The following is a 25,270-nucleotide window of genomic DNA, read 5'->3' on the forward strand; positions in this document are numbered from 1 at the left end:
TGGATGAAGTAGCTACTTTACCATGCTGAGCGCACAACATAGTTTACGTCCACTTTGTCAAGGGGCGCGTTAGTATACGTGGCTGCTCAATCTCGGTGACCGCTTTCTGATTTTTCTCTGCTGTACGTTTCTTTTCCTTGTCGAGAGAAACCGATTCAAGATGGTTAGTAAAACGTATAAAATAATCCGAATTTATTTAAAACATCAATGATTAATATGTTTTGATTATTCCGTAAAAAGTGTGCGATAGATGCGATTTAATCAGTAGATGCTTTATTATTCTTTCATTTTTATTCACAAGGAAAATTGCACGCCGTAACCTATTCAATCATTATTGTCATTAATGAAGCATTATTATTATTAAATTATGAATTGGGCAAAAAATAAAATATTTTTCTACTAATTTTTTTGCAATTATTTTTTGGGAGAAAAAACCGATTAATCTGATTTCAAATAATGTAGCACTTCGGACTCTAATAGTATACAATACGTGAAAATGCGTTTAAACATGTGTTGAATTATTTCAGGTTAAAGTAAAGTGTTCCGAATTAAGGACCAAAGACAAGAAGGAGTTGCTGAAGCAACTTGAGCAGCTCAAGACAGAATTGACTACTTTAAGAGTGGCCAAGGTAACTGGAGGAGCTGCGTCAAAATTATCCAAGATGTAAGTTGTTTATGTATAATTAATTTTATATACAGCTTGTAATATTTTTGTGCAATACATATTTTTGTGAAATCAAATAATATATAATTACATATTGTAATAATATTTTCATTCTTATTAGTCGTGTCGTAAGGAAGGCTATTGCACGAGTGTATATTATTATGCACCAGAAGCAAAAGGGAAATCTTCGCTTGTTTTATAAAAACAAAAAGTACAAGCCTCTGGATTTGAGGCCCAAGAAGACTAGGGCTCTGCGTCGTGTTCTTACTCCCTATCAGGCAAGCAGGAAAACACTAAAGGAAATACGCAAGCACTCTGCATTTCCACAGAGGAAATATGCTTTGAAGGCATAGTATGTATGTTTTTAATTAATACAAAAAATAAAAATTTCATAATAATATTGGGCATTTATTTACAAAATAACAATCTGATCCTGATTCTTTTTATGCTCTTAGAAAAAAGTATTCCTTTGCCAGATATAGGTACAAAGAAAAATTCTATCTGTAAAACTATTCAAGGCACTGTATATTTATAAAGCAATTCTTTAGACAAAAATCTTACACCTGAAGTTTTACAAGAAATTGATACAGAAGTTTAGAAAAGACCTAGAATCTTTTATATACAAATATTACGTTCTATGTAATATTATATTGCACAAATATGATATTTTATTATAATAAAATTAAAATAAATTTATTATTCATGATTACACAGTAATTAGTCTTCCGGAGCACCATGGACATGAATGAAAATTAGGTTCTATAATACATGCATCTTTACAGTCTTTGATTTCTGTCAAAAGATCAAGAATTTCCGACGCCGTTTTATCTTCAATCAATGGTAATTCCGCATTTTCTTGCTTTTCATTTTCAGAAAGCGCGGGTTCATCAACATTTGTTTCTGTAAAAAATAATATATACATATAAATATGAATGTGTATCTTTAATATTTAAAAGCTGGAAAATTCTTCTGTATTAAATATGTTAAATTTACTTTTATGGTAATCCATACAAGTTTCTGTAGAACTTATCAGTGTTTCAGGATGTTTTTTAAGCAATTCAGTTACTAATACTTTTAATTTATGTAATTGTTCTTGTTGCTGATTACGTTGCTCTACTAGCTGACGGAAAGTTTGCTCTCTTTCCTTCCATCTCTCTCCTAGAACTGCTCGTTGTTTCTGATATAAAGTAATGTATTCTCCTGTATAAATATATATAAAATTAGAATAAATCGACTTTATAATTTATCAATAAAAATTCAAAAAGGATTTTTGAGGAATTCACATAAATGAAAGTACATTTTATAAAACAAAAATTTATATCACATGCACAAAGTTAAAAATTAATATTTTAAAATAATTACATGCTATATATTTGAAAAACTATAATATTTGAAAAATTTTTGTTAATTTTTTGATTAAAAATATAGCTTACCTATTGTTTCTGTTTCACTTTGGAGTTGGAGAACCAGATGTTCTAATTTCTGTTTTTCGTCAGTTAATTCAGCAACTTTTTCCATTGTTTCTTTAAACCTTTTTTCTAATTTTATAATAGGCTCAGAATTATTTAAAGCATCTTTATTTTTTGGCAGTGGCGAGTTTTGCGTTGTTACAATATTATCATGATTTTGCTCATTCTTTATTGTAGATCGATCTTCGTGATCATTTACAGATTCTTCGGATAAACGTGTTTCTTCTTGTATTTTGTTTTCCAATTTCTTTGCAAGTTCTTCATTTTCTTTTTTCAAGTTTTCTATATAAACCTGTAATATATAAATTGTAATTATTAGATAAAGTTAATTGTTCAAATAGATTGCTTTTTAGGTATGAAAAAAGATTATAAAGATTATAAATTAATCTTTTTAATTTATAAAATCAAATAATTATTAACAATTTTTCACAAATTACCAAAGCATTTTGCAGTTCTTGTTGGAGCGTATGCGCATTATGAGATTGAGCTTGATAATGCTGCATTTGATCTGTAATTTGGGCATTTTGCAATTTTTCTTTTTCCAACTCTGTTAAAGATAATTCCTTTTCTTTTAGTTTTTCTTTTAAATTATCCATTTCTGTTTCAACCATATTCAATCTCGTATTTAATTTTCTGCCAATATTTCGTTCAGCTTGAAGCTGTTCTGTCAAATCTAATTTGGCATTACTCTGAAAAAAAGACAATTATAATTTTTTAACCAATTTTTTAAATAAAAGTATACATACAAGATTTTTTCTTGAATTGGAAAAGTAATTATAATTAAAAGAAAAATTACACTATATGATTGAGGTTTATGTTATTGTGATGTATGATTTAATGTTACTCACCAGTGTAACAAAAGCATTTTCCATTTCAGTTAATTGTTCTTTCAATTGTTGATTTTGTAAAACAGCTCTGGATGCGCCAAGTTTTTCGCTTTCGAGAGCTTGTACCAATTTCACTGCATCTGCTTCATCATTTTTTGTATCCCGTAATTCTTGCACTTCTTTTATTAACATTTCAATTTGCGTTTCCTAAAAGTGTTATGTTATAAAAAAAACATTTTGTTTTTACAAATTTTGTTTTATAAACTGTTATTTTCTGTGAATATTTTTACTTTTTCAGCTAATGTGGAATGCAGTTTTTTCTCCCGCTCAGTCAATTCCTCGATATATTTCATGCAATTATTTATCTCATTATTATGATCTTGCAATGGAAGTAAAGTTTCATTTTTCTCTCTTTCATGTTGAAGTTGCTGTTCTAAATCCGATAAACGTTGTACGTAACTGTTCTCTCTGCTTTCTAAATCATTGATTAATTTGTTTCCATTTTCAACCTGTAATTTTTCAATTAAAATTTTCTATGCTTTTATTTTTTATGAATAGAACGTTTATACATACCTCACTAAGCAATTTTACTTGTTGCGCATCTAATTGTCGTACGTAATTCTGATATTGCCTACTAGCTTCATCCTTTTCATTATTCACTAATCGCAAAGTTTCTCTCATTTGAGCCAATTGTTGTTCCAGTACTGTGACAGTTTGATGTTGAGATTCTAATGTTTGTGATGTATCCGTTAACTGTAATCAAATTTGTATTTGTTATTTATTTTATTATTTTTAGGGTATTATTTTTATTTTAAGATAAGAGATAGCAATCTTCAAGAGAGAATTATACACAAAATTACCTGTTGTATTCTTAATTCATTTAAAGAAAGTAAAGCTGCTTTCTCTTGAAATTCCTGTTGTAGGCTAATAAATTCAGTATTTTTTAAATTTAACTTTTGTTTTAATTCTGAGATTTCTAATTCTAGGTCTTCCTTTTCTCTTCTACAAGAAAATAGATTATTTTACAATATACTTAATTAAATTAAATAGTTTGTATAAAAAAAATTAATACCCATGTGTAATACCTAAGTTCATAATATTTTTTTTCAAGTTCATCATAGGTTTGTTGAATTTGCTGAGCGTTTTTCTGTGTGTCAGTAGAATTACTCTTTATTTGAGTTAATTCTTTTTCGAGCTCATTAATACGAAGCTGGCTATGTTTCAATTTTCCACTCATCTCTTCTAATTCCTCTAAATATCAGAAATTTAAATAAAATAACGATTATATACACACAGTAATCTTTTTTAGAAAATCTGTGTGAGAATATTTAGATTATGAATACGAGTCTTTAAATAATAGTGTTTAAAATAATACACTGATGGTGTACTAACATATTCTCTCACTTAGATCAGAGATTTAATTATAACAATACCATAAATGTTTTGGAGTATTTTTAGAATAAAAATGTTGAATATTTAAATATTTTACAAATAAATTAACCTGCATTTTGTTTTGCAGTCCTCTGACTTTGTGCCAAAGCTGCTGTGAGTTCTGCCTTTTCTGCTATAAGAATACCAGTAGTTTGTGTATGAACTTGCAACTGCTCCTTCAGGGGATTTATTTCACGAACGAGTTTGGCTTCAAACTCGGAATCCTTTGTAGCAAGAATTTCTTCCAATTCAGCCACCCTGCTATGCTATTATATTTCCACACATAAAAACAATAAGACATGTATTACATGTAATACAATATTGAAATTACAGAGCAAATCAAATTATACTCACATAACGACTGACTTGAATGTGCAAATCATTCACAAGTTGTTTCTGTTCTTCCAGACAAGTGGTTAAAAATTGATTACGACATTTCAGATCAATATCAAACAAAGATGGATCATTATGATCTGTATCATCGGTAAGCACATTAGCGACTTCTGAGGCCATTTCTAACAAATGTTCTTTTTGCACCGTTGATGGTCCATTAGATGCCACCGTGTTTAAATTATATTTCCCATTATTCTCCACAAACTGTGAATCTGGCTGAAGATGTGAATGTACGTCTTTATTATCACTTTCATATAATACAGTGTTTTCTAAACGGTTTTCCAGAATGGGAAAATTCTTTTCTGTCATTTCATTTGTTATTTTATTTTCTGTTGTATCTATTAAGTCATTAGTACCACTAAAAGTATGATTTAAAGCATTTCCTTCATTATGTACAATATTTATTTTATCCAGATGTTCTTCAGATTTTATCAAGTTCTCTGCATGTTTTAGTTCATTGTGATTATTTTGATCGTAAGATTTATCTACTTCCATAGTTTGGCAATTTGTTTGGCACTATTAAAAACATTTCAATATTAAAATTTAACAAACAGCATACATGAGAGATTTATAAATTAGATATTATTATTATTAAATAGTCACCTGTGATATGGATTCATCTGTTATGTTTGCATCTTGCTGCTTGCTTGGGGCTTCTTGTACTTGTAATTTTTTTTGTAATTGAAATTCCTTTAGCTACAACAAAGTCAAATTTATCAAAATAAATACTAGAGTTTAAAACTGTATAAAAAATCCTAGGCCATAAATAAATTCTTATCTCACATATTCCACATTTTAATAATTTGTAACATTTACGATTTGATGACAGTTTCACTTTGTAAGATAATATAAATAATGCTCTCGTTAATCGTTACAGATTAATTAATCCATACGCTACTTATATACGTGTACAAATATGACAGCTTAGAAAAGCTGTCAACGAGCGTTTAATCATCCATGACGTACCTTCTTTTTTGCAGCCAGTAATTTCTCGGTTTTACTCAGATTCATCGTGCGACAATTTTTCTTATCCACGGTATCCGTCAGCAAATGTCACGTGCATTAAAATATGTAAATAGGAACGCTTTTTACATCGTCAAACCGGAAAATATTGCGGAGTAACGAAGAATAGGCGGAAGGGTTATGTCACGTCTACGTGTACCGTAAAGTACTACACTTGTATCACACACACACACACACACATATGACGTCACATACACAATTTGACATTTCACACTACGAAAAATTTCTAATCGCGTCGATCGACCAATCGGAGCAAAGGAACACAGATCTCTTCGTTCTGATTGGTCGATGAACTGTCATTTGATGTCTTGTGTCTCTGACGTCAGACGTTTTTGTATCGAGCGCATTCTCATCTAGATATTCGCACGTCTATAACTAGACTAGACTGACGTTTGGCAACAGTGTGCGTCTTCCGAACGATTATCGACACCTAAACATAACCCAAAGCAGACAGTTTGAAGGTTTGAAATGCGATATTTTATATATTTAAGTAATATTTTCATATGTGCTAATGTTATAATAATAGTAAATTTAATAATAAATTTGAGAATTTATTAATTAATTTAAAATTTATTTTATTTATATTTTATTATAAATAATGTTCTAATAGCACAATATATTCGCAAGATATTCAGAGGACATTCGAACATCCTCACGATGTTTTCTGAACTTTTTCGTTTTGAAGAAATTTTTCGTAGTATGACATGTCAAATTGTGTATGTGACGTCATCGGGATATGTGTGCTGTTAGGGTAATTAATTTAAATTTTTTTAAATTTTATTCAATTAATTTACTAAATTTAATAATTTATAGCGAGGTGTATCGTCGCCTTCAAAATAGAAAAAAAAGGAAAAATGCACACGTCCAATAATTTTACTCTTCGAGGCGGCGACGCAGCTTTCGCCAACAGACAGAGATTATTATTCGATCAGCTGTCGATCGCCGAAAGCAGCTGCAACAAACGTTCCATATCCGAGGTGGAAGGATACCGAAATGGACGAATGCGAGAGGAGTTTAACTTCGAGGGACGATCGGAGGCGGAAGAGAGAAATGAAGAAATTTCGTGGCAAAGAGAGCATCTTCAAACGTCCCGAGGGTCCAGCACCGCGTGCGAATTTCAGGAATATCCCAGATTATCACAGAAATCCGCACAAATGGGTCAAGTATAGTTTGGATGATGTATCTAGCGAGGACATGACAGATCGCAGCAACATGCAAGCTGCCATGTCATTTCTGAAGGAGCTGAAGGCACGCAGGGAAAAGGAAGAGGTCGATCAGTGTGAGGAGAAGATGGATGTCGAACTTGAATCAGATTCGCAAGGTTCCACGGAGTTTAAATCTAAGAAATGTACAACGTCGCAAATCAGATTTAGAAAACCACAGACGAAAGATGAGACGGAACATTCTGAAGCAGACAGTAAACTTGTATTCAAAAGTACTAAGATTGTCTTGCCGGAATATGTAGTTGGACAGAAACCAAAGAAATCTAAACAGAATAGACCTGTGGTTAAAGTTGATCGTTCAAAAGAACTCAGATTAGATCATTTACAAGAACCAGATGAAGAAGAAGATAACAGAGATGTGTAAAGTTATTGTACACATGCAAATGTATGTAAAAACTAATTATATATATATTTTTTCTTAGTTAAGATTTTAAAATGCACGAGTTTATAATCTTTATGAACAAATGTAAATACTTATTAAAATTCGTGCATATTTTTTAATTGATAGCTGCATAATATCAAGTGCATAAGATTACTGCAAATAAAAAATAAATGAATATAAAATATATACTTAATGATATATATATATATATATATATATATATATATATATATATATATAAATTGAGTAAATATTTAAAAAAAATATATATTTTTTTTTTGTATTTCAAAGTTAATTATTTAATTATTTCATTTGTATCTTATGTAATATCAAAAAAAAAAGAAAAAAAAGTTGCATTAAAAGAAAAAACAAAAAGATTGTAGTATAGTTTTGCTTCAATATAAAAAGTAAAGTTGCTATACACTATATATTGCTACTTTTGAATATTACTTTATAGTTTAATATTATTTCACTCTTTAATATTTTAATAATTAGATTACAAAACAGTTGTACATATAAAATAAAAATTAATAAACATTATATATGTATGTATATCTTTTGAAGATAATTGATGAGATTCTGACACATAATTTTTTTAAATTTCACTGCATAATTTCCTAGATTCAGTGATTAAACAAATTGTTATTTCTCATCTTGCATAGTCTGAAAAGTAAAAAGATATAGTAATTATTTTACATATCAATAATTATCCACATTAAATTATAATAAAATTATTTATTAATATATATTTATTAAATTTATATTTATAAATAAAATTTATTATTCATAAATAAAACCAACAATATATGTAATGTAAATATACACATTTTATATATAATTATATTAAAATATCAAATATTGTATATATACATCCATATATATATATATATATATATATAGTGTGTGTCAAAAACAGCTGTTTGGACGTTGCCGCTTCTCGTGACGTCCAACAGTCACGGAGCATGAATATCTAGATGCGACGTGACGTGCGACTCGAACGCGCCAAAAGTTGACGCAACTTCAAGGCATTGTGGAATTATCTGTCAGGTTAGGTGCGCTTCCAGTCGGCAGGACAGACCCGATTCACCGGTGAGAAAGATTCGAAGCCTCGTGGAAGCGATGTCGGCTGATTAAAGCTGCAGTTGGACTTTGGTAAGCGTCGTAAGCGAGAGCGCTTTGCAATTGTGATGAATTAACGCGACGCTTACGTGCATTTTTACTGGATGAAGAATCGCGGGTCCAGAGAGGGGAGTCATAACCTCTAAAAAGCTTCGATTTTCAAAATGGCGTTTACTCGTCGTCGCGAGGGATAGACGGAAAGCTCCTGTCCTTGTGTCAAATGTCATATGTTCGCGCTTGAGCCTTCGTCGTTACGAGAAGTTTTCGTTGAAATAGTTATGCGCGTACGACACAAAGTGTAGGAAATTTTTTCCTCTTTTCTATTTTGTTTTTCTTTTCTTTCCCTTTCTTCGTTTCTTGATGGAAATCCCGGAAATTTTCCTCGCGGCGTTCTCCGTCATATTCAGCTTATTGATAGTGTTCCTCCTTGTTGTGATGGGTAAGCAACATGTTACTGATGTTAGCAGCTCGATTACGACATCGTTGTGTAATTGTGTAATCGGAACAAGTTTTTTGGATCACGCGAAAGTAGCCTTTCCTACACAGAATTTTCTCTTACAATTTATTTGGAAATTCATAATAATCGTGGGATAATATTGATATTGTTAGAATTTTATAAGTTTTTCTGATTAAATATTTATCACAATAAAAATATTAATATCTGTCACACACACAACACAATAAGATATAAAATGTTTGATTAATTTTACTAAAATATGTAGTACAATTTCAATAATTTTAAAATATATTAAAAACTTATGGTTCTTTAAGTGTTTTACAATAGAATAGATGCCAAAAAGTTTTATGTAAATTTTACAATGCAGCATATTTTCAATGTTTAGCTTAATCGTTCATGATAATTTATGTGCATTGTGTGAATGTATTGTTATATATTATATAATATATATATGTAATTGTGTATAGACAAATATTCAATACGTTTTAATACTTTATTAGTGCATCTTTTTTCATGTTCTCTCTATCACTTCTATATATATTATTCATTTTCAATATATATATATATAATAAAATATATTTGAGTACAAAATTGTAATTGTGAATTTATATTAATAAATTAGAACAATCTCTCGCTATCAAGTCATATAAGTAAATCAACAAATTACTTTTAATTCAAACTATAAAACTAGGTAAATAAAATTATAACACTTAAGTATATTATTATTTTGTTTTAATATCGAATTAATTTACATAATAATTCCTTTTGTCACAGGTTGGTACTTAGTCTGGACGTTCTTCCTATCGCGATTCCGCTTCGTAAGAGAACTGACTGGAAAAGGAATGAGCGAATCGTCCTCTGTGAATGATTTGAAAAACGGTCGTTCACGTATCAAGAAACTACGTCGTGACTAATTAGACAATATTGAAGCTATAATATTTATATGAACGACTGCATAAGACAAAACATATCTGATCAAGATGTCTGTAAATATACGTTGTGCAACTACGGAAGACTTGTTGAACATACAGCATTGTAATTTGCAATGCTTACCTGAAAATTACCAAATGAAGTACTATCTGTACCATGCTCTTTCCTGGCCGCAGCTGAGTTATGTAGCGGAGGACGAGAAAGGAAGAATAGTAGGATACGTGCTTGCTAAGATGGAGGAGGACTGCGAAGACAATCCTCATGGACACATTACCAGTTTGGCAGTGAAACGTTCTCACAGAAGATTGGGAATCGCGCAGAAATTGATGAATCAGGCGTCCAGAGCGATGGTGGAATGCTTTGGGGCGAAGTATGTTTCACTGCACGTCCGCAGGAGTAATCGAGCAGCCCTAAATTTATACACAAGCAGCTTGCAGTTTGAAGTGTCCGAGGTAGAACCGAAATACTATGCAGATGGCGAAGATGCTTATGCAATGAAGCGAGATCTTACTAGCTTTCATCACGAAAAAGCTCTCAGAGATAGAGCGCACAAGGAAGGCAACGTTCACACACACCTAGGCAGATGCTGCGGAGACCACGCTTAGTCTGTTCACCCTTGCTGCTGTCAAAACCAGGTTGGTTCTTAAAACTGAATAAATTTGAAAACATCCATTTAATATATATATTTTTTTGTTAAGAAATTTTCTATTATTGATTGCTGAATACTAATTAATTGAAAATAATTATCAATACGTAAAGTTGCTTCTTGTGGAGTTTCTACTTATCAAAGTCTGACCAGATACACATTAATATAAATGTTTTATATACAACTGTGCATAGAAGCTACTTGTTAAGGTTTACACAAGGGAGGGATGGAACTTTGGGACTGTTGTATCTATCAATTGACAGATTATATTACATAGATTTATATTGTGAGTTTCGTTCACACATCAAAATGTAATTAAAGAAAAAAAATTGATAAATTGTAACATAAGGAATAAAGGATTTTCTGGAAAGATTGTCTATTTTTATTCACACGATTTTTTTCTCTCTTGAGACTTTATTGTATGAACGAAACTATAATGTACATGTAATGCATCAATATACAAAATTAATCTTTCAAGGCGTTGTTAGGGTAAGGGTCGTTCAAAAAAAAAGGAGAAAAAATATTTTAGACAGCACTGTGAAAACGTGAATTCAGTTTACGTACTTTAGCCTTACATTTAAAATCGAATCTATGAATATTCCTTTCGATAGATATTTTTCTTTTGAAGTACTTTTCGATTATTTCAGCATATTTTGGCTTAAAAATTATTTTTGACATTGCACGATATTAAAACAGGTTTATTCCACTATTGCATCTCGGATATACTATTGCGTATGTGTGTGTTGTGTATACATACTCCGTTTTTGTAATAGGAATAGTTATGTATATATAATATATGTATAAATATATATCTATGTATATATACAAATAAGAGGTTCTTAACATAACGTAATCAATTATTTACTTCATAACGCATCTCGGCATCTTTGCATTGAACGGCACGAAGAAATCTTCAATGACAAAATGAATAGTCCTCGCGCGAACTATTACATTAGACTAAACTACCGAAAGCATATGATTCATTATGATAAACCGAGTTTTCGATGTGTAGTAAATTCCTCTAAAACGATATCACGTGTGCTATATCGAGAGTTCTTTCTTTTTTCTTTTTTCAATTTCTCCATCTTAATCTTAGAATAATCGCTCTCGATATGTAGCTTGTAAGTATTTCTTATGTTTACAATAATATGAAATACCATTTAACGAATTGTGTGATCGCAAGAATAATATACAATTATTGTGAAAGGATCATCCAGGTACTTTGTACAAAAAGAAAATTAGAGAAACGACGAATTATGTTTTTCAGTGATAGGTGATGTGAATAAACAACATTCGTCACAACTTGCGTTATAAAAAGAAAAAAGAAAAAATTATTTCTAACTATTAACTTAATGACATGCTATACTTAAATATGCGATGATTGAACGCGAATGATAAGCACCTATCGGCTATATATAAACTTTGAAATATACATTTTAGATTCTATGTAACTATCTGCCACGTGTGTATTATATTACAAAAAAACACTTCGCTAATAAATTATAATACAGGTCTCGAGGTTCATGTATAAACGTTTCTCTTTATGCGATATGCTTGGGTGTATAACTTCTAAAAAATAAACTGTAGAATCAATGTCATAAGTCGCGCCTTCAAAAAAGAATCGCTTCATCTATCTCATAATAATAATAATTACGACAATCAATCTTTTAATTGAGAAAAAAGAACGTCGAAAGATAAAAATTCTCATAGAGTAAAAGAGTTCTAATAAATGCTCGTTATCATTAAAGCTGCAACAAAACAGCCGGTTACAGCTTAATATACGGCTAGAAATATTACATATAACCGCGCGTCACAGTCACACAATTATATCTTCATTATTTAATCGAGGCGCAGTAAAACTCCAATAAATAAGTTGGATGGTTTCGAGAATTGTGTTGAGCGGATCCTACTATAGTCGCAAGTTATTTTTAAGTACACTTTCGCACGTGAATGCCAACAAAACAACTTGCGCCGCAAATTAGCGGTTGGATCATATACATATCCCTGGCTTCGATAATGTAATGCATTTGAAATTAATCTAAATTATCTAATAATTTAGTTATAAATACACAGAGAGAATTTTCTCTTGGAATTTATAGTAATGACAATAACGGTATTGGAAAAATTTGGTCTCTCTAATTAATATTTATCACAATAAGATGTAAAATATGTTTGATTAATTTGACTAAAATTACCTATAGTAAAATTTCAATTTTACAATATATTAAAAACTTACGATTCTTTAAATGTTTTAAGTAGATGCCAAAAAATGATAAATATGTAAAATATTTTATAATTTTACAATGTAGCATAATTTTTGGCTTATTGTCAAACATGATCGTAGTGAATTTTTGTAAAATATATAATGACAATATAGAAACATATATAAATATATAAAAACATATAAATTCTCTCCATGTAGAAAATAATCTGGTCTTTTTAACGTGAAGATATTAATTACAATTGTGTGTTAATATAAAAAGATAAAAGTTACGATACACGATTTAGACAAAAAAAATTAATTCCATGACTGGATTTATCACAATGATACAGAAATGCAAGACATTAAAGAATAACAATCTTTACGATGTTTGATGTTTCTCTAGATATTTGTTGTTTGTGCAGTCAGTCTCTATTACAGAAGAATCTGCGTTAAGTTGATAAAAACACATTCATTCTATAAAAATTCGCTATATAAAAAAGGCCTCGTTGTAGAAAAGAAATTCGCGAATATGCGTAGTTGCCGTTGAAATTCTTGCGACAATATTTCACATAAATTTGATCCGTCGCGTTTGTGACTGATTTTCGCTGTTATGGAAGAGCCTGGTAAAAAGACCTGGGCGCCCGAAAAATTCGTAACCCGGCGGTAAAAAAGCTTCGTATAAAATTTTCCTTCTTAAAGTTGTCCTCAAAAAAGAATCGCTTGTAACAAGTAATATAAGTTCGCCTCTGCGCGTAGGGTATCCCAAAAAGAATGTTCCCTGCATTCGATTTTCTTTCTTGGTGTCAATTTTTTGACATACGATCGAACTAGAAAAACAAAAACGCGGTTGTTCCACAATTTGACATAGGTATTCATATCGATCTTTCGCATTGCCTTCAATAGTAAAAGCACAATGGTGATTCTCTTCTATGGAAAAACACTTGAACTCGAAGAACTTGTTGCTAAAAAATCACTAATCGCCGATTTCAGCGATATCAGTTAACTTTAGCTTATTCTTCCCTTTCCTTTTAATCTAATTTTAAGAGAATCAGCGAATCTAAGATTATTAAGCTAACCGACATCGATGAAACCAGCTCTAAAAGAGAGATATGAATACGCGTTGTCGTATATGTATATGTTCTACTGTATATTGTATACGTACATCTACGAGACTACTAACACGTTTAGCTGCGTACGTTGTTGGCGTGTATCCGAAATGAGCTCCATATTCCGAAACGAGTGGATAACCTGGGTGTCTTACATCAAGTCGCGGAAGCCCATTTCGGGAATGCTTCGCACGTGCCAGAAAGCTATTGTTATACTTCCTCGTTATACTCCACACGTCTACTTGAAACGTCTAGTTGAACGATACGGCTATATATTTTCTATGAAAGATTACAATGTTAATATTTCTCGAGTACATTACAAAGACACTCGTTCCAAGGTTTCCTTCGTTTCTTACGATCTAAATACCGGAGCTTTGGCAGTAGCAGGTTCCTATTTTAGGCCACAATTTTTTTTATAATGCAAAGGGAGATAATTAGTTCTGTACGGTATCCGGAGATTTGGTTTTTGCTTTGTGAAGCATATAATATATGTATACGGGTCATCTCGTTTGATTATCTCGCCGTTTAGGATTTAAAAATACTGTCGTCAGGATCCCAAGCAAACTTTCGCGCTAATGCTCGACTCATTGCATTCTTCGATGATGACTAAATCTCGAGATAACAATCATCAATGATTCACATCTCGTAGATGACGCTCGAAGGATCATCCACTGAATATTTCCTGAGATACTTTTGATCCTCTTTTGTACAAGAAAATAATATTTCTGTTCTACGAACGCGTTGTAAGATTCCTCAGCGACGTTTGTTCAAAAAACCTCGACAAAAAAGACGCTGTAACAGATTAGATTCTTCTAGAACGATTCTTCGAGCGTTATCTACGAATTCTACCGCAGTCCCAGAGTTTAACGAACAAAAAAAAAGAGAGACCTACCAATCCAAGGTAAGGATTGCATCTCAATTCAAGGAACTTGTAGTTACACGATTAGCGTTTCGCGAGGAAAATCTTCAGGGCTGTTGAGCGGACTGTATCATAGCGACTTTGAGATCCTTAGCCAGGTGTGAAACATCGACGACGCTGTCGACCATCTCCTGGACCGCGGTGACGCTCGGGAAGAACTGGGCGGCCTGCTTCGTCTTCTGCACGGTTTGCGCGAGTGCCTCGTTCAGGGCGTTCGCGCACTGCAACACGCGTGTACGCACGTCGTTGCGTGTCACGTTTCGGTGAACCGTGTCGCCAATGTGCACCAACCGGTGTGCACTCAGCACGACGAATTTACCGTGGGCCAGGAAAACCTGTAATTTCATATTAGATTATTTTTTTGTCAAAGAAATGATTAAGATGTTTTTGTTTTTAAATAATTTTATATTGTTCAATATAAGAATTTTTGGAATTAAGATCTTTTTAAAACAAGAAGTCTACTCAAATTTTGTAAAAAATTTTCTCAGAATTCTCTGACAAAATTAAAAATGTAAAACAAAATATAATTTATTATAAATGTCTCAGGGAATAACTAATTTATTTAGATTAATTATATTTAATTATTTATTAAATAAATAAGGAATATTAATTTTCTATGAAATTTATAATTTATATAAAATCTTGATATTAAAAATATCATGATATTAAAAATATTGTTAATCAAAAAATCACATTTTAATAAAAACTTAAAATAGAAAGAGTATATACCCTATAGAAATATATCTGAACTAAATTATAATTATGGATTTTTAATTTTAATTATTGATAATTGTGTCTCATCATATCTTTATATTTATGATCTAGGCGACATAATTTTCTAATTTCTTAATATATTTTTTGTTTCGAATTTTTACAGTGTCCGTTTTACTAACCGGCTTATCTGTAACTGACTGCGTGCAATGCACGTGTGAAGAAAAAGAGGTCATCGTGAAAAAATAATAAAAATATGCAATTAACGTGTGCTAATTTAAACATCTTGTCTCACGATAGCACCGTCGATATCTACCGATATATTCCATCGTTATCATTATCGAGACCCATATACATATCTACTTAATGCGTTTCAAGATATATTGAAAAAAAAAAAAAACATAGTACTCAAACTAAACATGCATAACTCTTTTATCGTAACGCACTTATTATATCATTTGCAAAAAACAAAAGATTTTTACAAATTATAAGAATTTCTAAAATAATTATAATAGATCTACTCTATTTTGAAGACAATGATGATAAAATACTGTGGATCGATTTAGCCAATATCGTCGAAAAATAATAATAAAAAATAATAGTCTTGTGTAATTATATATTAGCTGGTCTGAAACATAATCTGTACGTTATGACAAGTGTCGTAATTTTCAAGATTTAATATTGATTTATTAATTGTAAGATTAATTTGGACACTAACAAAGTGCGATATATCACTATATCTAAACGCTAAAAATATATGCAAGATTACGATATAAAATAAAAATAGAAAACGAAAAATAATTGATTATAAACATCCTAAGGAATATTAATTTACTCAAATTAATTATTTATTAAATAAATAAATTCCATGAGAATTCCCTGAGTTTTCAAAATAAAACAAAATTCTCTGAGAATACCAGCTCTTCAAAATTTTTCGTAATAGTAGAAATTTCGACTTGATTCACCTTAGGTGGTTGATTGTGCTCGACCGTCTGTAGAAAAGCGTCGATGGCGTGAGTCAAGTGCGCGCCGTGCGTGATCACCTGTGCGGCGTAAAAGGCCAGCAATTGCTTGTCGTTCGGGTCCATGGGCGTCGGCGTCGTGGGTGGCATCTGAATCGCCGCATTGTCCGCCTCGGATACAAGTAGATCGTAATTGCTACGTAGTTCCTGCGGCAGCAAGGCTCGTAGTTCCTCCCGCTGTTTCGCCACGACCTCTCGCGAATCGAGGTTCACGTAGTCGTAATCCTCCCCGGCGCCGCTATTGTTGCTGCTACCCGTGGAAATGATCGACGCTCGTTTGAAAAGCAACGTGGAATTTCCCTGTACACGTAGAGCATCTCGATCAGCAACAACGACTTAAGATTCTCAACTACATTTCCACAATTTATTATTCTAGAAAAGATGTAGAAAAATGTTTATAAAATATAAAACAAAGAAAATTTATATTCATTTTCATATATTAATTCTATTATTTCAATTTATATTAATTCTCATTCTGTTTTCTTCAGGATTATTACTATGATTCAATTAGAATCCATTGCATTGCGAAGTGAATTACCCGACAAATATATCACGGTTGCGAGGGATGCTCACCTGAATGAAACTGGCGACCTGACGAACGTCTTCCGTGAGCGCTCGAGCGCACGCGATCAGCTGATCGAGGGGATCCGGCTGTGCAGGCAGTAGCAACGAAGATGGGGGTCCGTTAGTAGGTGTTGGTGTATCGCCACCGCCGCGGCAGAGCTTGCTCGCGTCCCATTCCATCGTGTCCAATTCGGTGGCGGCTTCCTGCACGAGCTTGTCGGAATCACGAAGCGCTTTTACTAGCGGCCGTAATTTCGTTGCCAGACCTTTGTCCGGCGCTTTGCCCGCATTGCCTAGCGTGCCTGTGCGCAAAATAGCATTTTCAAAATTTAGCAATCTATATTTAAATATAGAAAATATTTCGAGAAAGTTTATACAAAATTGTAGATAAAATTGTGCAAAATCTAATTTATCTCGTAATTTATCATTTTTTTTTTCTCTATGGAGATTTGTCTTTTACATTGTTCCATAAGATTAGAAAAATGATGAAATGTGTAGAGTAGCTATATAAATTAAAAAAAAAATATATATTAAACCGAAGGAGCTGTAGGCAATCACCTTCAGCGAATTCAGCTAGATCGTGCAGAGACGTTCTGAGTCTGAGAGCAGCCAGCCTTAGGTCCATAAGAGTGGCGTCCAGTCGCTGTGGCGTTCTCCAGCCAGGACTCACGAAACCCAGTAACCTCGCTATCGCGGCGGACGCCTCATTCTGCAATCTTTGCAAGCCTTCCAGGGCGGAGTCCAACTCCAGCGGAAGCTCCTTGCTGACTGGCACGTCGTAAATCTGTTGCGAGGGTGGCGGCGGCGTCGGGGTGTTGGGAACAGGGGTGTTGTGTCGGGACGGCAACGAGGATACTGGAAGACGTGGTCGAGGTACATCATAATCCGGAGCGGCCAAACTCGATCTGGAATTCAGAACATCCATGTAACGAAACCAAAAAAAAGAGTTCAACTAAGGTATAATGAAAACTTCTTAAATTTATTATTGATATAGAAGAGTCTCGAGATTTTTTGACATTTATATATAATCTTCAAATCATTTCCCTGAAGGGTTTCCGGAACTTTGTTCAGTTTATTTCCTAACTCAAAAATTCTTCTTTTTCATGTAAATCTCCAAGATGCTTCGGCTGCGCAAGCTCGACCATATCCGGACCAGCGCATTTCGGAGGGATTCCTCGGAGGAATAAGGCGAAAGCCGTACCTGTTCGAGCCACTTAGGGACCCGTCGTTGGTGAGACTCGAGGCTGAGCTGCTGGGAGTGAGAGGTTGCAGAGGCCGTGGCACGTCGTAGCAATCCAGTGGCGTGATGCCGGAGCAATTCGAGTTCGGGGTGCAGGATGTCGGCGGCCTGGGGATGTCGTAGCACGACGGGGCCGGGCTCGGGCTGCTCGTCGGAGACGATATCACCGGGATCGCGCGCGGCGGTACGTCGTAACACTCGTTCACGTCGCTGCCTCCGTTGTCCACGGAATTCCGCACGCTGTTGTTGCTGCCGCTGATGTATCGCCCTGCGCAGGTACAAGTTTGCCCATTTGACAAAAGAGACGGAGAGAAATTCCTTTATAATCTTGGATGGGATTTGTGAGCTAGCTTGTCCGAACCTGTCTAACAAGGTGTGAGATTCTTGCTACGGGTCTCTAGGACCTCTTTGTACGACGAACAACGGAATCTATTTGGCGAAAGTGTAGATAACAAGGGAGTAAGATTTCCAGTAAGCACAACGAATGCTTTTATCAATATATTTTTATTCACAAAAATAATTGCATTTTGGCAGAAAAATATGCTGTCCGCAGGCTACGAAATTTGATTAAATTTTTAAAATAAAAAAATATGCTTCACAAGAGGTAAATATTCCAAACTGTCAAAAAAATTATGTAAAATAATGAAAATTGTGCATCCGTGATTTTAATTAAAAATTCATCCGCTAAACTACCCCAAAACTTCATCAAATTTTTTTTTCTGTTTTGCGAAATGAATCAATATCTCAATTACTTAATGCATAAGCTGTAGCAGACAGTTTCATCACAATCGACCGTTCGGATACAGACCGGGTGTTTAGTTTGCGAATAATACGTACCTGTATTGTGCGAATGCTCATTGTTCGTCGAGTTGAGGGGTGAGTCGTGTCTGGAGGGTGGCGCGGGACTCCCCCGACTCGCCGGGAGGTCGTACAGGTAGACGTCCCCACACTTCTGCGGCGTAACAACCTGCACAATCAAAATCAACAATTAATTACATCCAGATTAATTAGCGGAATCGGTGCTCCGCATCTTCGAGCCCTCGCGGTCGCTCATTTTTCATCATCATTTATTCGCTTTATGAATGAAGCGGTAAACCTCCGTGACAGTAAATTTCATTGATCGAACTGCGAAAATTATTACATCCAGATTAAAAAATTCAATTTAGTAGCTAGTAATGAAATTTGATGTTGGTTAATCTCTAATCTTGACAATCATTAATGTATAATATATTTTTAACGATATAATTTACATATAATATATTTATATATATTTTGTAATTAGAAATTTAAAGAAGGGATAGAAAAGACAAACAAAACAAAGTACAATTTTTAATACATTAATTATTAATACATTTACAGCTAAATCTAAGCGTTTCATGATAAAACGAGAGTCTTGAATTATTTTTTAGAATCGTATGATCCTTTCTTCAGCCAATATTATTATGTATACCCTATATCTTTAAAAATTAAATATAGCAATTTTTTGACAACATCAAAAATTAAATATAGCAATTTTTAATAAATTAATTAGTAATACATTCGCAGCTAAATCCAAGTGTTTCATGATAAAACAAGAGTCTTGAATTGTTTTTTAGAATCGTATGATCCTTTTTTCAGCCAATATTATTATGTAGACCCTATATCTTTAAAAATTAAATATAGCAATTTTTTGACAACATCAAAAATTAAATATAGCAATTTTTAATAAATTAATTAGTAATACATTTGCAGCAAAATTTAAGCGTTTCATGACAAAACGAGAGTCTTGAATTATTTTTTAGAATCGTATGATCCTTTCTTCAGCCAATATTATTATGTATACCCTATATCTTTAAAAATTAAATATAGCAATTTTTAATAAATTAATTAGTAATACATTTGCCGCAAAATCTAAGCGTTTCATGACAAAACGAGAGTCTTGAATTATTTTTTAGAATCGTATGATCCTTTCTTCAGCCAATATTACGTATACCTATATCTTTAAAAATTAAATATATAGCAATTTTATATTCACGAGTAAACTTTATCGCGGGAGCGACGAGAACGCTTCCGGGGGTTTTCCGATAATCGAGTTAAAAAAAAAAAAGAAAGAGATAGCGGAAACTGATTCGATAGACACCGCAGGAGCTAAATCCACGTGAACCGCACTCGTGACGGAACTCGTAACGAAGTTATTTGCGCGAACGCCAATCAGCTCTGTTACTCTTTCCGATGAGCGCGATGTAACCTCGAGGACCTCGTTTGAATGCAGGCTGCCGCAGCTGGGGGATTAATTCTACGAGATCGTTAATTGAGTTTCCTACGAGGAGGACTCGGCGAAAAAGTGGAATTTCGATTCCCTATCGGCGAAAAAGTCGCCTTTCTTTCATAGGAGGCACACTGGTGTGTGTGAAGCTGGCGTATCATTTCGCGGAATATCATGATTTGTTAAGAGTTCCGACTTCCTTTTTAATAGTTCTAGAGTTCCTGATAGATTAAACCTATAGTTCTATTCATTAAAGCGAAAAAATCGCTTGGTGCAAAGTGAGATTCTAACAAAGCATATCACTTTGTCCTACGGCATTTTCCTTGTCAGAAATTATCAGAATTGAGTAGATTTATAGATCTACATGAGTTCTAAGAAGAGTTCTATTTATTAAAAGCAAAAAAATATTAATTTAACTAAAATACAGATGAGATACCTCTATATATAGAGATCAAGAGTTCTGCTTATAATAAAGCAGTTCTTGTATAATTTTGAATGTGTACAAATTACTTTTCTGAAGAGTTCTGATAATTAAAATAGATAGAAATTTTTTTAAACAATTTTTTACTCGAAAAATGCATCTTTTCGAGCCTAAAGGTGAGATTCCAATGGATCTTCAAGAGTCTATCAGGAACTCTAGAATTATTAAAAAGGAAGTCAGAACTCTTAACAAATCATGATATTCCGCGAAATGATATGCCAGCTTCGCACACACGGCACACTGCAGTAAGCTCTTATAATTTATTCCGCAAAGAATACAGAATATGTTTGTCAAGAAATACGACGAAGGAGATGCAATATTTCAATGCAAAAAATCGATACACTCCATATTTTTTTTATTCTAATTTAATTCAATATTTAGTGCTCTCTAGAACATATCGAAAATTTTCTATGTTAAAATTCTAGCAAAATAAAAGAGATTCCCCGTCAGATTTTTATTCGTTATCTGGAAGACAATTAATTGTCTTTGAGAAATACTTCCGTATTGAAAAATTAATTTTTTAAACGGAGGATTCCAGATTCACATTTCTACTAAGTCAAGTTTGCGCATTTGGAGCGTTATTAAAGCATGCAGAAAGTATTTTGTAATTTCGTTGATAAAACGTAGAACCAACTCGTGGCGGCGAGTATAAATATGAGAGGAAAAAGGGGGAGGAATATCTCCCAGGAGAGCGTATAATCTCGAGAACTCATCGGGCTGCTTTGCAATAATAGAAGCCGTGCAATCCTTGCGTTACGCTTAAGCGAGCTATGCTTTTGTGCATTTTTTCCATATCTCGGGATACAAACGGTAGCAGTCGAGAACTTTCTCTCTCGTAGGGATATCAGAAATATGCAATATCGATTATTTTTTCATCATGCACATAGCAGAGATTATAATTAATATACACTGAAAAAAAAACTAAATTAATACATATTTAGTTCAATACTGCCAAATGGATCATTTATTTGAAACAAATAAATATTTATTTGTTTTGAAAAGGATTTTCTTACATCAAATAAATATTTTTCATATCAAATAAATGGTTCATTTGGCAGTATTGAAATAAATACTTATTCGAATTAAATAAATTTTTTTTCAATACACAGAGAAAATTTTCTCTTAGAATGGTATTGGGAAAATTTATAAGAATTTTTCTGATTAATATTTACCACAATAAAAATATTAATATCTATTACAATAAAATATACTCGATTAATCTTACTATGTACATATTAATATTTTTTTATTGTGGTAAATATTAATCAGAGGAACTCTTATAAAATTCTTCCAATTATCCCATGATTTTCAGGATAAATTCTAAGAGAAAATTCTCTCCGTGTACTTATATAATATTATAAGTAATATCATAGCTATAGAAGCACATCAGAAGAGAATTTAAATTAATTTAAAAATTGTCTACAAACTTGATAAATTATTAATAAATATTTATAAACATTTTACATATCTGAAGAACCCATTAAATATGTAAAATAATTCTACAGAAAGTTGTAATGATTTTTGTCATTTTTATCAAGGCGCGTTTCGAAAGAGAAAATCCATCATCTATCTTTAACGTAAGATTGTAAAATAAATCAAGTGTACACAGAGAGATAAACCATGTGAACGTTGAAGAGAGATAGAGAAAAAACGAGGGACACGCCCTGTGCATAAAAGCAACCTGGTCGTAAAGCTCGCGCGACCAAGAGTAATCTGCAATTTCCCGATCGACGGCCAGTTTCGCGTTCCCGAAGTGGAACAATCGGGGCTTTTACTTCCTTACGGTTGAAACTTTTCGATCGGTATAAAACTTATTCGCGAAAGGAGGACGAGAGAGTAGTTTGCGGATGCGGAAGTGCCTTGTATGTATTCTGTGTCCAGGGAATCCGGGAAGATGCGCGAGAATTTGGGTCAGTTCTCGTCGTGTTTGTCGTTTTGGGCAGGTGACCCACCCACCGAATAATACAGCTTTCCTCGCATTTCGAGCCAACCATCCCGATAAATCATTTCGACCCCATTTAATTCGCCGCTGATCGGATACGCTGGCAAGAAACCGATTTGTTTCAATATACGAGTATATCGTCGAAATATTTGGTTGCCGGAGTCGCGAGAAGGAAAGAGCGAATGTAATATATGTACATTTATGATATAAATGTATGCATTTTGCGATTTTTGTATTTCTTTCAAATAAGATATTATTCGCGCGTCAACATTTGCTGTTTATTTAATGAGTGAACTTAGGCTAAAAAAATTCATCTGCGCTGAATAAAATTTGTTACCTTGACTAAACCTTTCAACTAAATTGCTTTTTTTAATTGAACATATATTAGTATTTGAATAAAATATATGTTTTGTTAGATTTATAATATGTTATATTTAATTTAAATATGTTTACATGTTCAATTAACAAGATAATATTTAATCAAATTGAATTCTTAAAAAGTCGCTAGTGTTATTTAAAAATAGGAACGATATATATTAAATTCGATTCAACCTAGCGAAAGAAAATTTTTATTTTATTTTCACAACGTTTCGACCATCTGTTTTTGGTCTTTTTCAAGTGAGAAACTAGAATGATACAATTAATTAAAATTAATAAAGATAAATATTTTGATGTTAACGCAAGAAATTGAGATTTAAGAAAGCATGTAAATCTCAATTTCTCGCGTTAACATCAAAATGTTTATCTTTATTAATTTTAATTAATTGTATCTGTTTATTCTAGTTTCTCACTTGAAAAGGACCAAAAACAGATGATTGAAACGTTGTGAAAATAAAATAAAAATTTTCTTTGGCTAGTTTGGGTCGAATTTAATATATCGTTCCTATTTTTTAAATAATATTTAGTTGAAAGCTTTAATCAAGTCAACAAATGTGCATAAGAAAATAAATAACGTTTTCAGAGTAAAGTGCATAAATAAGTATTAAGTTAAAAAATCTTCATTTACAACATATTTTTACTAATAAGAAACTTTAGCACTATACAATAGAAAAATTCGTTTTCTTCAAAAACGGTCTCCGTTAAAATTTTTGTGTTAAATATTTAACACATTCATGTTTCTAATTTTTAAATTTTTTGACATTCATGTGTGTCTGATGAAAAAAAAATTAACATGAAATGTTTTAAAGTAAAATGATCCTTGCGGTTTATCTTGCGATTTCTTTGGTTTAAAATGATTAGAGAAATGCGAACCGCACACATAAATATCGTCTGAAGGAATTTTTTTCTATAATTTCAATTTTTAGTGCTCAGATAGCTTTTATGGTTAAAGTTTGGACACATAGTTAGATAGAAAGTTTGAGTCGAGTGCGTGCTTTTTCGTTTCAGGTTGAGAGTGGGGTAAAAGATTACAGAGATAAAGTTCCGAGCTTTGATATTCAAAATTTCAGAAAATTCCATAGAGAGAGACAATCCAATGGAAATCTTTCCATCCTTCAAAAGAACATTCCTCCCTCCGTGCTAATTGCCTGCTTCGTGAACGCGGGTTTCTTCTTGCGAGTGCGCACTCGTCGCAAGAAGACGGCTGTTACCCGGAACCGGGAAATGTGCTAATTATGCCATAAGTCACTCTTGATTATAGCTCGCCTTCTATATGCGACAAAGTTGAGATTACTCTCCGCAATTTACCAGCGCTTTCGAACGAACATGAATTTATAGCACAGCTGAAAAATTTCTGTCAAATTTGACATATCACATATAGTATGTCTCACAATCAAACGGTTCAGAAATTTGTGTTAATTTTATATAATATGATAAATGTGTGTTAAATATGCTCGGTTGTTTAAATAGGACAAACTAAAAATTTATGAAAATAACGTTGAAAAATCTATTTCAGCTCCGAAATTCTAGTTGAAAAATGTTTTATATTTCTACGTGTCCATAGCCATATTTTACAATGAACATATAGAAAGAACTCATTAAAGATGTTCTTTTTTAAAATAACAATGTGTATCTGAAAAGATAAAATTAATTACGTAATTTTGGATCTTACAAAAGTAACGTTTTTTTATGCTCGCTTCTGTGATATATTTTTTCTTTACATTTTTCTGCCGAACCTCGCAATTAGATCCTTTTAATTAAATAAATAAAAAATGATAAAAAGACCCGTAATTTTTGTAACTTAAAAAGTCTCACGAGCTTTGAGAACATGCAAATAAATCTGCAGGATGAAGCAACCTAAAAAAATCTCTATTCATTTCAAACCAATTTACTAA

At 32.6% G+C, this 25,270-nt stretch overlaps 6 protein-coding genes across 6 annotated transcripts in view; 4 read left to right on the plus strand and 2 right to left on the minus strand.

Moving 5' to 3' along the window:
- Positions 1–22: 22 nt before the first annotated feature.
- RpL35 (ribosomal protein L35) lies at positions 23–1,062 on the plus strand. The gene is made up of 4 exons (XM_029304199.2): positions 23–31; positions 74–163; positions 528–664; positions 786–1,062. Exons 1-4 carry the CDS (start codon positions 23–25, stop codon positions 1,015–1,017), a joined length of 468 nt encoding a protein of 155 aa, XP_029160032.1. The 3' UTR covers positions 1,018–1,062.
- LOC114931890 (Golgi matrix protein 130 kD) lies at positions 1,052–5,971 on the minus strand. Its single transcript, XM_029304029.2, has 13 exons — positions 5,751–5,971; positions 5,388–5,480; positions 4,746–5,300; positions 4,462–4,657; positions 4,046–4,211; positions 3,821–3,962; positions 3,534–3,713; positions 3,251–3,469; positions 2,982–3,167; positions 2,571–2,822; positions 2,098–2,425; positions 1,658–1,864; positions 1,052–1,564 (listed from the first exon to the last, which is right to left on the minus strand). Exons 1-13 carry the CDS (start codon positions 5,793–5,795, stop codon positions 1,371–1,373), a joined length of 2,763 nt encoding a protein of 920 aa, XP_029159862.1. The 5' UTR covers positions 5,796–5,971; the 3' UTR covers positions 1,052–1,370.
- A 204-nt stretch (positions 5,972–6,175) lies between these two features.
- On the plus strand, positions 6,176–7,589 carry LOC114931892 (uncharacterized). Its single transcript, XM_029304031.2, is given in 3 exon segments — positions 6,176–6,268; positions 6,621–6,787; positions 6,789–7,589. Coding segments are annotated over 2 exon segments (732 nt in total). The 5' UTR covers positions 6,176–6,268; positions 6,621–6,661; the 3' UTR covers positions 7,395–7,589.
- A 999-nt stretch (positions 7,590–8,588) lies between these two features.
- LOC146725235 (uncharacterized) lies at positions 8,589–9,960 on the plus strand. Its single transcript, XM_085482815.1, has 2 exons — positions 8,589–8,970; positions 9,763–9,960. The coding sequence occupies exons 1-2, from the start codon at positions 8,892–8,894 to the stop codon at positions 9,900–9,902; spliced, it is 219 nt and encodes a 72-aa protein (XP_085338941.1). The 5' UTR covers positions 8,589–8,891; the 3' UTR covers positions 9,903–9,960.
- vnc (GNAT family N-acetyltransferase vnc) lies at positions 9,899–10,934 on the plus strand. Its single transcript, XM_029304117.1, has one exon. It carries the CDS (start codon positions 9,969–9,971, stop codon positions 10,521–10,523), a length of 555 nt encoding a protein of 184 aa, XP_029159950.1. The 5' UTR covers positions 9,899–9,968; the 3' UTR covers positions 10,524–10,934.
- The window catches only part of p130CAS (Serine_rich_CAS and FAT-like_CAS_C domain-containing protein p130CAS), a 74,081-nt gene continuing 59,430 nt past the window's right edge, over positions 10,620–25,270 (minus strand). The window contains exons 4-9 of the mRNA XM_029304016.2: positions 19,167–19,296; positions 18,291–18,597; positions 17,648–17,994; positions 17,099–17,391; positions 16,469–16,825; positions 10,620–15,127 (exon numbers count right to left, since the gene is read on the minus strand). Of these exons, the coding sequence (XP_029159849.1) occupies positions 14,840–15,127; positions 16,469–16,825; positions 17,099–17,391; positions 17,648–17,994; positions 18,291–18,597; positions 19,167–19,296 (1,722 nt within the window). The 3' untranslated portion in view covers positions 10,620–14,839. The remainder of the gene's footprint in view (positions 15,128–16,468; positions 16,826–17,098; positions 17,392–17,647; positions 17,995–18,290; positions 18,598–19,166; positions 19,297–25,270) is intronic.

Source organism: Nylanderia fulva, unplaced genomic scaffold (genome assembly GCF_048542155.1).
Source record: "Nylanderia fulva isolate GAGA-0341 unplaced genomic scaffold, ASM4854215v1 Scaffold10, whole genome shotgun sequence".
NCBI classification, from domain to species: domain Eukaryota; kingdom Metazoa; phylum Arthropoda; class Insecta; order Hymenoptera; family Formicidae; genus Nylanderia; species Nylanderia fulva.

Bases quoted from the DNA above. Each gene is read 5' to 3' on its own strand.
- vnc (XM_029304117.1), top strand. From the start codon at position 9,969: ATGTCTGTAAATATACGTTGTGCAACTACGGAAGACTTGTTGAACATA.
- RpL35 (XM_029304199.2), top strand. The intron at 164-527 runs GTTAGTAAAACG...GAATTATTTCAG, and splicing joins AGAGAAACCGATTCAAGATG to GTTAAAGTAAAGTGTTCCGA. The intron at 665-785 runs GTAAGTTGTTTA...CATTCTTATTAG, and splicing joins GCGTCAAAATTATCCAAGAT to TCGTGTCGTAAGGAAGGCTA.
- LOC114931890 (XM_029304029.2), bottom strand. From the start codon at position 5,795: ATGAATCTGAGTAAAACCGAGAAATTACTGGCTGCAAAAAAGAAG. The intron at 4,658-4,745 runs GTGAGTATAATT...GAAATATAATAG, and splicing joins ACATTCAAGTCAGTCGTTAT to CATAGCAGGGTGGCTGAATT. The intron at 4,212-4,461 runs GTTAATTTATTT...TCTGATATTTAG, and splicing joins GACTGCAAAACAAAATGCAG to AGGAATTAGAAGAGATGAGT.
- LOC146725235 (XM_085482815.1), top strand. From the start codon at position 8,892: ATGGAAATCCCGGAAATTTTCCTCGCGGCGTTCTCCGTCATATTCAGC. The intron at 8,971-9,762 runs GTAAGCAACATG...CTTTTGTCACAG, and splicing joins GTTCCTCCTTGTTGTGATGG to GTTGGTACTTAGTCTGGACG.